A 15,988-nucleotide genomic window follows, 5' to 3' on the forward strand; every position below is an offset into this window, starting at 1 on the left:
CTTGGTTAAATCGCCAGCCTCGGGCAGAGCCTGGGCCCACGGAGCTAACCTGCAGGCCACCTCCCCGTGCCTGCCCCCCGTCTGCCTGACCACCTTATGTCACGTTCAAGCGGACTTGGGAGAAATGACTGAACTGAGCCAGCTCAGCAAGTACGGGTCCTTCGCATTTCTATTTTGTACCGCCCAGAATGGAGGCAAATACACTTCTGAAAGAAATCGTCTGGGAGAAAGTGGGAAATTGAGTTGCTGGCCTTTCGAAGGCTTCCTGCGGTTGGCGCGAGAGGCTCCGAAATTAGCAGCCCCACAGCGCCCCCTGCTGGATGTCAGCCTCCGCTAATTCCAGTCGTGGAAGGGGCAGGAGGTGGTGATGTCTTTGCTCTCCAGATCCCTGTGAGCTCAGAGCAGAATCCGTCGTGCAAGTCCCTATAATTGACAAGATTAGTGCCCCGGGGAAAGCAAAATCTGTCCAGGAAAGGAGAATGGGACCCCAGACCCTGACACCACCATTCACAATTTCAGCACCCATCTCCCCACCGGACTAAGGACAGGGGTGCCTTGCTTCAAGAAAATACTTGCAAAAAGTGAATGTGCCAGCACAACTATTTTTAATAATGGTGGCTATTTGCAGCACAAAAGGCTTCTTGGGTGTGCCAGAGAGTCCTTTAAATAGCAAGTCCCATTGATCTATTCAAGTGTTGATTTACATACCACGGAGAATGTAGAAACTTCCCATTGAATCTGAAGGGTCTCCACAAACTGAGAACCAGTTGGCGATGAATAAAAGCAGATCTGAAATGCAGACTCGAAGAGCACAAAGCATCTGATTTACCCAAGTGTGACCGGCTCCCAAGTGTTCAGGTGGATCTGTCCTAAAACTTTTTAAGGGACCGGAATGATCATAGTCTGAATTCATTCGTGAAGCCTTCACTTAGCATACACCTTCTGCCCTTAAAATTCAAAAACCAATGCAAAAGACAAGTGCCTGGCAGATATAAATGGGTTTCCCGCTGCTTTTTCTCCTTAGATCTCTCAAATTGATAGTGGTGGATTTGCACATACCAAAGACCAATTCTGTTTCTCTTTTCCATGACAATATGAGTCCTCCCCTCCCCCCCCTTAAAAAAGCATGAGATTCCCAAAAGAGACAGCAATACACAGACTGGGGACTCCGCTGCCTTCGCTCCAGTGGGGTAGTGATTCCTGGGAGAACCCCAATTAGTCCTAGAACAGAGTCTGTTTTGGCTATTGGTTAACCCTGGGAGTCTGAGGGCTCCCTGTCTAATAAATATTTCTTGAGTACCAACTACGTGCATTGCACAGTCCTCTTTGGCAGGAACAGAGCAGTGGACAAAACAGAGTCCTTGCCATCTAGAGCCTGCATTGCTTTGGAGGACAGGGGGCAGACAGGGGGCAGGCAGGGGGCCCGCCCACAGACCATGTGAACTCTACTAGAGGGCAGATGACGGGAAGTGTTTGGAGAAAGGCAAGTTAAGGAACATAGAAAAGCAAGGAATCTGAGGGCTGAACCCAGAGGTACTCTCACGCCCAGAGTTTGGGGAGATGAGAAGGGACCGCCAAGGAGAGATCAGGAGAGCCTGGGGTGCTGGAATGCAGGAGAAAGGAGTTGAGAAGGAGGAAGTGAGCGGCCGTGTCGCTTGCTTCCTCCAGGACCAAGATGCGCACTGGGAACTTGCCATTGGGTTTGCACTGAGGAGCTCATGGGTGACCGTGCTAAAAGCTGGGGTGTGGAATGACGGGGGCAGAGGACTGGGGGCCCCACAGAGAACGGAAGGAGGGGGATTGCAGCTACAAGAAGAGACAGGAGCAAGGAGAGGAGGCAGCCGCTGGTGACCCTTATCCAACTGTTCCTCCACTTTCCCTCCAGCCGATCCACCATCTTCGTGCGTCTCCACACCAACGGGAATCAGGAGCTGCAGTACCAGCCTGGGGACCACCTGGGCGTCTTCCCTGGCAACCGTGATGACCTGGTGACCGCCCTGATGGAGCGGCTGGAGGATGCACCCCCAGTCAACCAGCTGGTGAAGGTGGAGCTGCTGGAGGAGCGGAACACAGCTCTGGGTAATAGGGCAGGGCTAGGCCCCGCCCCAGCCCCGCACCACTGGTCCTGAGGCTCCTCCCCTTCTCCAGGGAGCTCCCAGGGCAGGGCGTGTCCTGGGGGCGGGGGGAGGAGACCCTCCTTCTGAGTCACCAGTCCAGGTGGGAGAATGGGTCTCTGTCATCTCCAGCTTAGGGGACTGATGACTCCTCCCTGTCTCATGGCCAAACAGCCTTGGCCCAACTGGCTGAGCCAGTGTCGGTGATGCCAGGACATCAGTCGCTCATACTGGGGGGAGGGGCTCCTGCCTTCCTTCATCACCACCGCCTCTGAAGGACCCCTCCCTCCTCTTAAAATCAAAAGGCACTATATGCAGCTCAATGGCCCTCTAGAGCTTGAACCGCATTTCTGACCTCATTAGATGAGGTTCCAGTCTGGTTCAGTGACCACCCTTGACATTCCTCTTGAAGAACTCTTAAAGGCAAATGGGTCCCAGTGCTTCACCTCAGTAGGCACAGGTGAGCCCAGGCCTCAGGTACAAGGACCCACAGTGACCTTGTGTGACAGCCCGTGATATGGTGACAGGAGCTAGTGTGTACCATCAGAGCAGAATGTGAAAATAGTATGTGGTCCATGCCCTGCTGAGAAGTCCTTTGAAAGATACCACTTCTGGGGCGCCTGGGTGGCTTAAGTGTCCAACTCCTGATTTCGGCTCAGGTCATGGTCTCACAGTTCATGAGATCAAGCTGACTGTTTCCTCCCGGCCGGCAAGCGGGTCGGTAGATCTTCCCAGGTTTCTGAGGGAGGGAGAGAGAATTGGGGAGCAGGGAGCACAGAGAGTGAAGGCAAGACAAGCGTTTCTGATCAAGCCTCAGTTTATTGAGAAAATACCCACACCTATATAGGGTTTAGGGCGGGAAGCTGACCTAGGTTGGTTGCTAGGAAACAGGGTCAAGTGATTTTTAGGAAAAGACGAGGAAAAAAGGGGAAACCGAAACTGCAGTTTGAAACACAGCGTCTAAAGGATCGGTAAGAAAGCCCAGACTTGCAGACTGCAACACTGGGCAGGGGAGCAATTGACACCACTTAAGCCTAAATGCGGTTGATCTTTGTTTTACTGGCTTCTCCAGTCTGGCTGTCTCCAGTCCCTGAATCGGGAATAGCACTTCCCTAGCCCATCTTTGTAATTCAGGCAGCTCCCCTCAGGGAGTGACATTTCCTGCCTGTGGGCTGCCGATCAGCTGAATCTTTGCAGCCCCCCACACAAGCCCCACATTGGGCTCTGCATTGACAGCATGGAGCCTGCTTGGGATTCTCTCTCTCTCTCTGCCTCTCTTGCTCTCTCAAAATAAATAAATAAACATTAAAAAAATAAGAAGAGGAAAGATACCACTTTCAAGAGACAACAGTTTATCTTCATAAATCCTACCCAGTTAGTTCTTCCTTCGTGTTGGAACAGCACTTTTTATCTTGGGTTCAGCCCCTGATATAAAGTACAGGCTTGTGTGTAGGGGCTCTGTCAGCTGAAGATTACACAAAAGTGGTACAGCATAGTAGTTAGAACAAGGTCTGGAGCAGTGCTGCCTGACTTCACACTTACGAGCTGTGTGGCCTTGGGCAAGTTCCTTGACCTCTCTGTGCTTCTTCCATTTTCCTCAGTGGCAAAACAGGGATGATAATAATAGCACCAATCACCTGGAACTGTTGTGAGAACTAAGTGAATTAATGGAGAATAGCACTTGGCATAGAGAAGGGGCTAGGAAAGTGTTAGGTATGTTTGTAATTTTAAACACTGGAATCCCACTTTGAGGTTTGGGAGGCTGGCACCGTGCAAGGGCAGACAGAGCCAAAATAGGCCCGTGTTCAGTGGGGGGGCTCACTGCATAGAATGCCACGGGACTGTCTCATGCTATTTAAAAAAAAATTTTTTTTTTACATTTATTTATTTTTGAGAGACAGAGAGAGACAAAGCATGAGCAGGGGTTGGGCAGAGAGAAAGAGACACAGAATCTGAAGCAGGCTCCAGGCTCTGAGCTAATGGTCAGCACAGAGCCCAACACGGGGCTCGAACCCACAAACCGTGAGAACCTGAGCCGAAGTCGGATGCTCAACCGACGGAGCCACCCAGGCGCCCCTCTCTCATGCTATTTTAATAAAGGTTTCTTTTTTTATTTTTGAACTGAATTGCTCAATTAATTTTGGATATGCACCTTGCATATATGAGGTGATCGATCACATAGTCCCGGGATCCCTGGGTGTACATGTGGGACATGGAAGGTGGCAAGCCAAGGGGCTGCTTGCCTCTCTCCCGGGAGCAAGTCTGGCCTTCCTGACCAGGACCTATGCCCTCAGAGCTCAGACTCCCCTTCCCAGCCCTCCCCCCGCCACCCACCCCTCACCTCCATTGTACCTTCATAGGAGTCATCAGTAACTGGACGGATGAGCACCGCCTCCCTCCCTGCACCATCTTCCAGGCCTTCAAGTACTACCTGGACATCACCACGCCGCCCACGCCGCTGCAGCTGCAGCAGTTCGCCTCCCTGGCCACCAGCGAGAAAGAGAAGCAGCGACTGCTGGTCCTCAGCAAGGTCGGTTCCTGGCCTCATACACCCCCAAGGGCTCCTTTCACCTCCTAGTAGGTGGACAGTTATAGAACTATTACAACAGTCGTCCAGCCAGCAGGTGGCAGTGTTGAGCAAGAGTTACCAATTTTTACTTTGCAGATGGTCGCCATATTGGCTAGTCCATTTTGGCTTGTCTTGACCATCTCCCTTCATTCTAGCTAAGGTCTGACAGAACGAGGGTAACCCTGTTGAATCTGAGTTCTCTGGCCCAGTAGAAATTGCCGTGCTAACTCTTGTTCCTCCTTCCTTTGGAATTCTTGAGCTTCCGTTAGTTCTATCTGAGCCCATACTTTGGAGGAAAAGATATAGAGAATCCTATTTCCCTGTTTTAGAGAGAGGCCTTTCCCAAAGCAGAGGAAATATTGGTAGGACTGCAAGATATAGGAGGCCCTCTGATGGTAAAGTGAATCAAACAAACAGTTCTGTCATCCTTGCTTTGAAGCGTGGAGCTCCCTTGCCCAAGCTTACCTTGCTCAGTGAGAATCCTACCCAGGAGAGCCACCCAGACTTCTCCCAGTGGGGCCTCCTCCCCACTAAGCAAGGCACCAGCAAAGCATGGTTAAGCTTTCTTCTGCTGTCCAGAGAAGGCACTGAATGATGGGCAGAGAGGAAGAGTCTAATTCAAAGTATGTGTGTGACAGTCGGCCCCTTTAACAATGCCAGGGTTGGGGGTGCTAACCACCCCCCGTGTAGTAGAAATCTACACATAACTTTTGACTCCCCCCAAATAGCCACAAATATAGCCTACAGTTGACCGGAAGCTTTACCAGGAATATAAAGAGTCGATTAACATATATCTTGTATGTTGTATGTACTATATACTGTATTCTTAAAATGAAGTAAGTTAGAGAAAGGAAACTGTGTTTGAGGGACCCATGTTGTTTGAGGGTCAGCTGTATTTAGAAAGGAGAAAAGAAACACCGAAAGGAACATGTATTGAAAGTTGTAAGGGATTACCTCTGGGGAGTTGGAAACAGATTGGAGAAATCAGAGCATTAATTTTCATCATAAGCTTTGCAGAATTGTTGGACTATTTACCCTATCTACCTGCATAACTTTAATTTAAAGATGTGATTAATGAGTCAGGGGCTGCGATGCAGAGGGACCGGAGATCAGCACTGTTTGGACAGGGTGATTTCAGGGAGAATTTGATAAACTGTATGTCTTGGCCCATTTCTTCCAAAGAGCGCAAACTCTAAGGTGGGATTAAATGAGTGAGGATTTATAATACGGGGAACACCTGAGTAAGAGAAAAATGGGAAAGACTCAGATAAGGCTGGGAGATCCATCAGACCTCCGACAAGTCTGACCCCAGGTGAAGGAGAGGGAAGGAAGTTTGAATGGAAGCATCTGGAAGGCCAGCCATAGCCTTCGGAAGGACCAGCGCCGGGGATCCATGTCTGTTTCTGGTGCGTGTCCATTTCAGAGAGCAGTTCCTGAGGCTCTTGACTCACTGCACCCGTGTAGCTAGAGGTCAGTGAGACTGGAGGTCTGGGGGGCACGTCCCCAAGGGTGCCACACCCTATCAGCAGAGCAAGGGTCATCGTTAGGTAAGGAAAAGCTTTGTTACATGATGCACTTATAATGGGCTTTATTCCTAAAAGTCTGAGCCTTGTATAAACTGCCCAGGACAGCTTCTGAGATGTAGGAAAAATAACTACAGAGCTGCAGAGAGTTCCTCTGTTCCCTGGCAGCAGCTGGGTCATGCTGTCTCCATGCCCCTGGACGTGGGCCTTCACACCCTCACCTGTTCCTCGGGGGCTGTCGCTCACCGCCTTGAACTTGACCTATGCCTCTCCAGTCCTGCAAATTCACAGATCACAGGTCTGAGTCTGTATCCACAAGTCAAGTCGTGGCTCCTTCCACTTCTAAGTGATTCTCTCTTGACCTTTACATATGGCAGGACCTACAATGGTTGGGAGCACAGATTTTGGGGCCACAATGCCTAGAGCAGGTGTCAGCAACCTTTTCCCATAGACAGCCAGGTAGGAAATATGTTAGGGTCCTGATCCATGAGGTCCCTATCACAACCGTTAAATTCTCCCATGATAGCCCACAGCAGAGACAGCACCTAAGGGAGTGGGCGTGGCCAGGGTCCAATCAAACCTCATTTGTGGGCACAGAAATTTGAATTTCAGATCACATTGTTGTGTCGTGGACTAGTATTCTTCTTTTGATTTCCTCCCCCTGTCCCCCATCCGTTTAGCCACATAGAAAACAACTCTTAGCTCACGGGTGTTGGGATGAAGTTTGCCACCCCTCACCTAGATTCAAAACCCAGAATCACTGCCTTGAAGCCACAGGGCGTCTACAGTTGTGCGTTTTCCCATCTATAAAAGAGGGAGAATGATCATACTTGTTTCAGATGGTCGTTGTAAGAATTAAAGTCTGGCACGGAGTAGGTACTGCACAAATGTTAACCATCCCTTATTAGGACTAATGACCTTCCGCGGACATTCTGGCACCCTCGTTGGACATGTGTACCAGGAGGGGGTGCGAGTCCCGTGTCCCTCTCCTTGGCACAGGGTTTGCAGGAGTACGAGGAGTGGAAGTGGGGCAAGAACCCCACGATCGTGGAGGTGCTGGAGGAGTTCCCGTCGATCCAGATGCCCACCAGCCTGCTCCTGACCCAGCTGTCTCTGCTGCAGCCTCGCTACTACTCCATCAGCTCCTCCCCAGACATGTACCCCGACGAGGTGCACCTCACCGTGGCCATTGTCTCCTACCGCACCCGAGGTGGGCAAAGGCACTGGGGGAGCCTCCGGGTCTGCATTTGCCCCCCGGGACCCCTGCAGTTCTGCCACACCCCAAGTTCCTGGGGAGGAGACCCATCCCCAAGGCCATGGGTGGGAGGAAGAAACTGAGCAGGTGCATTGCCCCTTCAGGCAGAGCCTACCCTGTGCAGAATCAGGAAGGGAGAAAGATGTGCACTTGAAGTTCACCTCTGCTCCCCAAGCCAGAGAACCCTCCTCATCACCACTTTCCCCCAAGGCAGCGACTCCAACAAAACGCCCCCACCCAGCCCTCAAGTCAGGAAACGCCCTGCGCTTGCTGTCCAGCGAGCAGATTGTAGGTCAATCAGATTCCCTAGCATTTTTCTCCTGTGTTTTCCCTCCTTGATAAAGCAATCTAAATGCACAGTGTCTGGGGGCGCTTGGATACCGGCATCCTGTAAGGCCGCCCAGAGCACATTGACCATGACCTTCTCAGTGGGCAGGATCTGAATCCCACCCACCCTCACCCACAGGAACCCTGGGCCGTTTCAGAGCCTCGACTCACCCCAATTATACCATGTCCCCTTCAGAGGAAGGGGTCCAGACAAGGAATGCAAAGGCACAAACTTGGCATGTGGCTTCTGCTCTGGAGGGTGGGGGGAGGCCGGGGACCGGGAACCTGGGGGGCAGGAGGTGCCCCACAACGCTTTGGGTACTCTGCTAGATGGAGAAGGACCAATTCACCACGGCGTGTGCTCCTCCTGGCTCAACCAAATACCGGCTGACGAAGTGGTCCCCTGTTTCGTGAGAGGGTGAGTGGCAACCCAAAAGGAATGAGCAGTCATCCCAAATCTGCATATGGATGCCCTGAGGTGGGGTGGGTGGACCAGCGCCAAGGGTTCTAGAGAAAGGGCTGAGTCAGACAGAACTGAGATCAGCAAGCACTCATATCACTGCAAGTTGTTAAGTCAATGGGATCGTGGGAGGGAGACACAGCGGAAACTCAGTGAGCCCTCCAGTTCAAGTCAGGTCAAGGTAAGAATGTGTATCAAGTGCATGCGCTGAGCTAGACGCTAGGGCTACAGGAGACAGCCGGCAAATGTGGTATCCGCTTTCCTGGAGTCGGCAGCCTTGCGGACATTCTAGCCCGTGTCTGCCGGCCACCCTGTCTGTTCCCACTTTCTTGGAGATGGGGAAGACCCACACCCTCCCCCGACAGCTATCAGAGCTGGTCCTCCCAAACTCACTTTCATTTTTAATTTCTTTAACGTTTATTTATTTTTGAGAGACAGAGCACGAGTAGGGGAGGAGCAGAGAGAGAGAGGGAGACACAGAATCGGAAGCAGACTCCAGGCTCTGAGCTGTCAGCACAGAGCCCCATGCAGGGTTCAAACCCACAACCGCAAGATCATGACCTGAGCCGAAGTTGGACGCTTAACTGACTGAGCCACCCGGGTGCCCCCAAACTCACTATTAAAGGGCTTTCCTGCCTATGATGAATGGTGCTATACTGTGTACTTAAAACGCTTTGTTAAGAGGGTAGAATTCATTGAAGTGTTCTTACCACAATCAATCAAGTAAAAAATACAGCTTAAAAATTTTTTCACAATAAAGACTATACCTACGCCCACTAGAGGCTCCTGCTTTGTCGACCAGTATTTCTCTACCTGAGCAGTGGTCTTGACCAGTGATTTTTCTCAGCTCTTGGGAGTAGAGTCTCAGAATCCCGCATGGTGCTTCCAACATACAGTCTCCTGAGCCCAGGCCTGCGGCATTGTTCACGAATCTGCACTTTTAACATCCTCCCTTCCACCATGATCCTTTTATACACTGCAGTCTGCTCCCTGATCTTAGATCTTGTGGGGGGTTAAATTGGTGGTTCTCAGAGGTGGGTGATCCCCGCCCCCACTCAGAGCACATTTGGCAAATTCTGTGGACACTCTTGTTTGTCACGCTGGAGGGAGCTCCTGGCATCTAGCAGGTAGAGGCCCGGGGTGCCGCTCAACACTCTACCATGCACGGGGCGCCCCCTCCCCCACAGTGTGCAGCCCCAAATGTCAGGGGTGCTGAGGTCGGGGAAACCCCGTGTTCAATCGATCCCACTGCCCTTTGCGGCTTAGCTCTGTAATGAGGAAAACTGGGAATTGGAGTCGTGGCCAGACGACCTCCTGTTTGGGGAATTCCCCAAAGCTGCCAGACCTCATGAGGGACACCTGACCCCAGGTGAAGCACGCGGTCCCACAGAGTTACCAAGCCCCGGGCACCTGGGTCAGACTTGAGCTCACAAGCCCCGCCCCCTGATTCTCTCCTTCTCGTCCAGAGCACCCAGCTTCCACCTGCCCCGAAACCCCCAGGTGCCCTGCATCCTCATCGGCCCCGGCACCGGCATCGCCCCTTTCCGGAGCTTCTGGCAGCAGCGGCAGTTTGATATCCAGCACAAAGGTGGGTCCGAGCTCCACAGCCCTGGGATTTCCACGGCGCCTGGACCCGGCGAGACCCGGCTGTGTCTCGGCCAGCGATGGAGTTCTCTCTCCGCCGCGTCGCTGCCTGGGGCCGGGCAGGGGGATGTAGTGCTGACCTGACCCATGGGCGAGGTTCACGGCTGTGCTTCAGAAACGTATCCAAACGCATCTCCCACCCAGTTCGTCCTCGGGCCTGAGCGTCCATCCCCAGAGGACATTTCTTTGACCGTTAAGATAGGGCCCATCTGAAACTTCAGGCAGACCTGGAAGAAGAGACCTCACGCATGTCTTCTCAGATGCCCGTCTGTTTGTGGGGTTGTCCCAAAATGCTCTGACTCAAGAGCAAGCTTTGCTGTGTGAGAGACACCACAGATCAGCTTTGGGAGGAGAGAGAAGCCCGCAGTGGCGGCATGCACCAAACAGGGATTTATTGAGCGTCTAATAAACGCCAAACACTGTTGTTGGCGCTAGAGGCACAGCAATGAACAATTCAGAGAAACAACTTTAAAAAATACGAATGATTAGCTGCTCCCACGGACCCGTCGTTCTGGTGGACTAGCTAATGCTGATCAAGGATTCGCCACCTGCTGGGCCCTCCTGGTCTACTTCTCACAGTCACCCTGTGAGCACTACCCACTACCCACCACTACCCACTAGGGGCTGCTCAGTAGCCAGGGGGCGGGGAAAGATGGAGACCCTGAGCACCCTTTACCTGCTTCCCTCGTGTGTGTGCGCATGCATGCGTGCGTGTACATGGGTGTACGTGTGTACGCGTGTGTACCCAGCCTGTGCCCGTGTTTGTGTGCTTCTACTGCGTGGCGCACACTGAGAATCGTAGCAGCACCCCCCAGGGCCCCGGGTCAGGCCTTGGAGCCGTTGGTGACGTGACATCTTCCCGGTCCCCAGGAATGAGCCCCTGTCCCATGGTCCTGGTGTTTGGGTGCCGGCAGTCCAAAATAGACCACATCTACAGGGAGGAGACCCTACAGGCCAAGAACAAGGGGGTCTTCAGAGAGCTGTACACGGCCTACTCCCGGGAGCCAGACAAACCAAAGGTAACCCCTGGCCCGCTTGCCGGCCCGCACCCCAGCCCAGCACCCGCAGACACCCCCACACCTTTCCCGAAGCCTCCTGCGCAGCCTTGCTCTGTACCTGGGGAAGCAGGAGCATAAAAACAATGATTTAAAATATTTAATAGCCCATATCCTATGATGCCAGTTATATGAAATATCCGGGACAGTCAAATCCATAGAAACTATGAGTTTAAAAAAAAAAAAAACATTTAACGGTCCGTTAGCCCATTAGAGGCACCAGCAGTCAGAATGGGCACAGACCAGCGGACTGGAGCATGTTCCTTCTGGATCTTGGGGAGCTCCAGGGGGTGGTCCCAGGAAAGGGTCTGGACAGCTGGGGTGGGGTGGGCCCTCGGAGGGGCTGGGCCTGGCCGTCTGACAACCGGTGCAGAAGTACATCGAAGGTTTTCACAAACAGGACAGCCCTGCCGGGATGAACCAGCTGCGAGTCGGCCTCCGCCCGGGGCCGTCTCCCAGATACATGGCAGGCATTCTGAGCCAATAAGGCCAGTCCCCTAGAGGATGTGTTGGACACCCCTGGACCCACCCCCTGTTCTCTTGGCCCACCTTTGACCCCCGCTGGTGCTGCAGCAGCTGGGTGTGTGCAGCTGTGAACCGAGAGCCCCTCACCTCTCCCGTCTCTGCCCTGGGGCCTCCCTGGCACCCTCCCCCGACAAGATGCATGCAGTAACCAACCCCGCATCGAGCAGCGTGCCGGCGTTAACACCCCATGGGTGACCGCTGGCCATGGGAGCAGGTGGTGCCTTCTACCCCCAGAGGGTCCTTAGCACAGCTGCCCTCCCTTTACACACCCTTGGATTGGCTTTCCCTCCCCCACTCACTCCTCCCGGTCCCCCGGGGTCACCGGTGTCAGGCTCTCTCTGCTCGCTGGAGGAACGAGCGGCCCTGGAGCCCGGCTCCTTCTCACGGCTCTCCATGCTCCCTGCAGAAGTACGTGCAGGACATCCTCCAGGAGCACCTGGCTGAACCTGTGTACCGAGCCCTGAAGGAGCAAGGAGGCCACATTTATGTCTGTGGGGACGTCACCATGGCCGCCGATGTCCTCAAAGCCATCCAGCGCATCATGGCCCAGCAGGGGAAACTCTCAGCGGAAGATGCTGGTGTGTTCATCAGTCGGTTGCGGGTGAGTGACTGGCTGGCTTTCTGGATCCCTTTTCTGGCATACAATTCCTGTCTCCTCTTCCTCACCCCACCTGTCTCAGCGATTAGGGGAGCCATGATGGCGTCCACGCCTACCCCCATTTTCCCATTTATGGCTCAGGGTAAAGGATACCGGTGGTCCCAAACCATAGTTGAGAGAGAAGGAAGGATGACAGGACTCTGGGTGCCTGTATTAAATAGGGGTGGTGGCAATGGTGTGTGAAAATAACCAGTGGGTGAACCACTGATAGCTAGATAGAAACCACCCTCACCCAACATTTCCTGCCCCCAGAACCAAGCTGCAGCATTGCTCTGTGCGGTTGTGCAGGTTGAGCACTGCACAAAAAGGTTTGTCTAAGGTGAGCCACCCTATGCTCACCTTACGTTGAGCCATGTACATTGGCATGCAGCTGTGTCTACCCCAGAAAGAGGGATGCTTTCACCTAATTTGCAGAGCAACTAGCAGCAGCCCAGCAAGCAAAGTCCTAATTGAGTAACCAGCTGCCCCAAATAGGAGGAACTGAGTCCTGTGCCTTCACAAAGCTCCAGGGACGATCCCATCCTTCCCCCTTCTTCCCTAAATGAGCATTAACCAAACATTGTTTGCACAAGAAGTCTTGCTCTGAATCTAATGTTAAACCCCAGGTGGAAGGAAAGAAGGAAGGAGGGAAGGAAGGAAGGAAGGAAGGAAGGAAGGAAGGAAGGAAGGAAGGAAGAGAGAAGGAAGGAAGAGAGAGAGAAGGAAGGAAAGAAGACAGAGAGAAGGAAGAAAGGAAGAGAGAGAGAGAGAGAGAGAGAGAGAAGGAAGGAAAGGAGAGAGAGAAGGAAGGAAGAGAGAGAAAGAAAGGAAAAAGAAAAGATAGGAAAGGAAAGGAGAAAGGAGAAAAGACAAGAACTTTCTGGTAGAAATGTCAGAGAGCTCCAATCGCTCAGTCTCTTTGGTGTGAGTCCCGGGGACGCTGTCATAGATTCCCAGACCTCTGCAGAATAAGGCTGGAAAACTACTCCAAGTAAAAGTGAACCCATTCTACAGATGGTCAACTTCCTTCAGGACCAAAGGGTGCCAGGGCTTCACTCTGGGCGTTGTTGTGCGTCACCGTGATTCCGCGTGTCCCCCCAGCCAGCGCCCTCCGCTCAGCAGTGAGGCACTTTCCCCCTTGTTGAATCCTCAAGGACCCGGCCCTTTGAGGATATTCCTGATGCCGGCCCCTCAGTTTGCTGAAGGGGCTCCCACGTCCACAGAAACTCTTAGACGCCACATATCCGTCATCACTTGTGCTGATTCTTGAGGCCCCAGAGGAGGTTCCTATTTCTTGGTTGTTTACTTCTGAGCAAGGATGCTCATCTTTGGATAAACTCATGTACCCGCGAAGCTTCTACCCTGGCAGCAGTGCAATGCTCCCTGAGTAGTAAGTGGGCGCTTTCTCTTTCCTCCCGTCTCTGCTGGCTTCTTTGGGCTGTGATGCCTTACACCCAACCCACTGTGCCCAGAGCTGCACTTTGCAGGAACAAGGAGGAGGGAGGGAAGGGGAGGGAGGGTCTCCTTGGACCTCCTCGCCTCCTCGTCCTCAGAATCAGCACCTCTGCTTCTGGATGCAAACCACAGTGTTCTTTGCCACCTGGACCGGAGAGCGCAGGGTCTGTAGGGATATTCCATTCCAGGGTGTCAGCGTGCCTGTCCCTTTCCTGCCTTTGGCTGGCATTTGAGGGCTGTCTCTGTCCCCCAGGATGACAACCGGTACCATGAGGATATTTTTGGGGTCACCCTGCGAACATATGAAGTGACCAACCGCCTTAGATCTGAATCTATTGCCTTCATTGAGGAGAGCAAAAAAGACACCGATGAGTAAGCGGTTTTCATCCTGTGGGCGAGGGGGCGGGGGCTGAGCCCTGACAGGCAGGGGAGTCTGGCTTCATTTTAGGTGGGCGTTCCCACAACTGGGGGCGGGGCTGCAAATGCACATTCCCAGGCCCCCCCCAGACCTGCTCACTCTGAAACTCTGGGGCGAGACCCTCGGTTTGTGTTCTTAAAAGCCCTCTGGTGGGGGACACCTGGGTGGCTCAGTTGGTTGAGCTTCAGACTCCTGGCTCAGGTTAGGATCTCACAGCTCGTGAGTTCAAGCCCCGCTCTGTGCTGACAGCTCAGAGCCTGAAGCCTGCTTCGGATTCTGTCTCCATCTCTCTGCCCCTCCCCTGCTCGTGCCCACTCTCTCTCTCTCTCTCTCTCAAATATAAAATAAAAACATTAAAAAAAAAAAAGTTTGTAAGCCCTCCAGGGGATTCTGAGTCCCCTCCCCGAATGGGAACCCTGGCTTTGAATGCCCAGCGGCTGCCTGCGGCGCCCCCTAGTGGAATAATGAATGACTCCAGCCTCTGGGAAGGTGTGTTGCCGCCACTGCTCCCAGCTTTGACACCACCTCCCACGCCCTCCAAATTGCCCAGAACGTTCTCATCCACACAAATCCCAACTGGTGTTATTATGACAATTTTACCAGCCTTCTAGACGTGGCTGGGGACAATCTGAGGCGTCACAAGACTGGATTGAGTCACTATTTCAACCTTATCTTAATGCCCTGCCCTATCAACTGTGATTGTAACTTGTAATGTCATTCACCCTATTTCCGCCAGAGACAGCCTCCAAACCACCACCGTCCGCCCCTTGCATTAAATTAGGTAGGAATTCGGCGGTCTCATTTTCAGTATCATAGGGAAGACACTCCGTTTCTTTTTTCCTTTGTGTATTTTGATAGAGCACGCTCTCAAGAGCAAACGTAGGTGGGGGAGGGGCAGAGAGAAAGAGGGAGGGAGAGAGAATCCCAAGCAGGCCCTGTGCCACCAGTGCAGAGAGTCCCATGCGGGGCTTGAACCCACAAACTGCAAGATCATGACCTGAGCAGAAGTGAGACGCCACCCAGGTGCCCCAAGACACCCCGTTTCTTAAGCAGCCTCCTTTTCCCCCTTAGGATGACACAGCGGTCTCGAAAACATAGTGTGTGTCCAGCAGGCCCAGACGGGACTGCCTTTCAGATCGCAACTCCTTTGGCTGTCACAAAGCCCCTCTCACTGTCCCTCTTCCTGGTCCTTTGTGTTCCTTCATTCAAGAGGAGCCCCAGCTGGGGACGGGGGAGGGGCGGGGGCGGGGCCACAGAGCCCCAGTGCCCCGAGCGTGGTGGCTTCTCTGGCCCTGTGATTCTAGGACACTAATGCCTCCCTCCCTGTCTTTCTGCAGAGTTTTCAGCTCCTAACTGGCTTCTCTTGCCCAGACGGATGGCCGGGGGACCGTCCCCTGCGCTCCGGCGGGTGGAGGGGCTGCAGGTTAATAAGCGTGGACACTGCTGAACCTTCCCTCCGGGCCCCCACGTGGCCCCCGCTGTCCCTCCCGTCCTGTCACCGTGGTTGTTCCTCTTCTGGGCCCCTGCCCCTCGGTGGTTTCCTTGGCCCCCCGGGGTTTGCTCCTTGGATCTTCCTGCTGCACTGCAATGCCTTTATCATCCACAGTGGCTCTTACAAAACCGTGTCCCCCTCTCTCTCTCTCCTCCTGACAAGGGCAAATCGCTGGCGCATGAAACCACCGGAATGTGGCCATCGCTCCTGTTAGGGCTTGTTTTCTGGGGTTTCCCTGGAGAGGCTGCAGGGACTGGTCCAGAGAGTTCTCCCAGCCAGTCCCTCTGTAGCCGAAGCCCCGCCCCCGCCCGCCCTGTTCCTTTTTATGATGACGTCCTGGGTGGGTGGGTGTGTGCGTGTGTGTGTGTGTGTGTGTGCACGCATGTGACGGGCCTGGGTCTCTGTTGTCTGCCCCCTCCCCGTGCAAGCTTGTTGTGTCAGCTTCTCAGTGCCAAAAACCGTGTCCTGCCTCCTATTGGTCCCTCACAAGCCCGTGACTCAAGATCTGTGCTCC

At 53.4% G+C, this 15,988-nt stretch overlaps 1 protein-coding gene across 1 annotated transcript in view; it reads left to right on the forward strand.

Annotated features, from left to right (window-relative positions):
• Positions 1 to 15,420, forward strand: part of NOS1 (nitric oxide synthase 1) — an 83,676-nt gene extending 68,256 nt beyond the window's left edge. Inside the window, exons 21-29 of the mRNA XM_029922768.1 lie at positions 1,886 to 2,079; positions 4,475 to 4,644; positions 7,206 to 7,416; positions 8,119 to 8,206; positions 9,715 to 9,836; positions 10,763 to 10,911; positions 11,879 to 12,073; positions 13,818 to 13,936; positions 15,320 to 15,420. Coding sequence (XP_029778628.1) covers positions 1,886 to 2,079; positions 4,475 to 4,644; positions 7,206 to 7,416; positions 8,119 to 8,206; positions 9,715 to 9,836; positions 10,763 to 10,911; positions 11,879 to 12,073; positions 13,818 to 13,936; positions 15,320 to 15,335 — 1,264 coding nt within the window. The 3' untranslated portion in view covers positions 15,336 to 15,420. The remainder of the gene's footprint in view (positions 1 to 1,885; positions 2,080 to 4,474; positions 4,645 to 7,205; positions 7,417 to 8,118; positions 8,207 to 9,714; positions 9,837 to 10,762; positions 10,912 to 11,878; positions 12,074 to 13,817; positions 13,937 to 15,319) is intronic.
• Positions 15,421 to 15,988: the final 568 nt, after the last annotated feature.

This window comes from Suricata suricatta, chromosome 14, assembly GCF_006229205.1.
Source record: "Suricata suricatta isolate VVHF042 chromosome 14, meerkat_22Aug2017_6uvM2_HiC, whole genome shotgun sequence".
Taxonomy (NCBI): Eukaryota; Metazoa; Chordata; class Mammalia; order Carnivora; family Herpestidae; genus Suricata; species Suricata suricatta.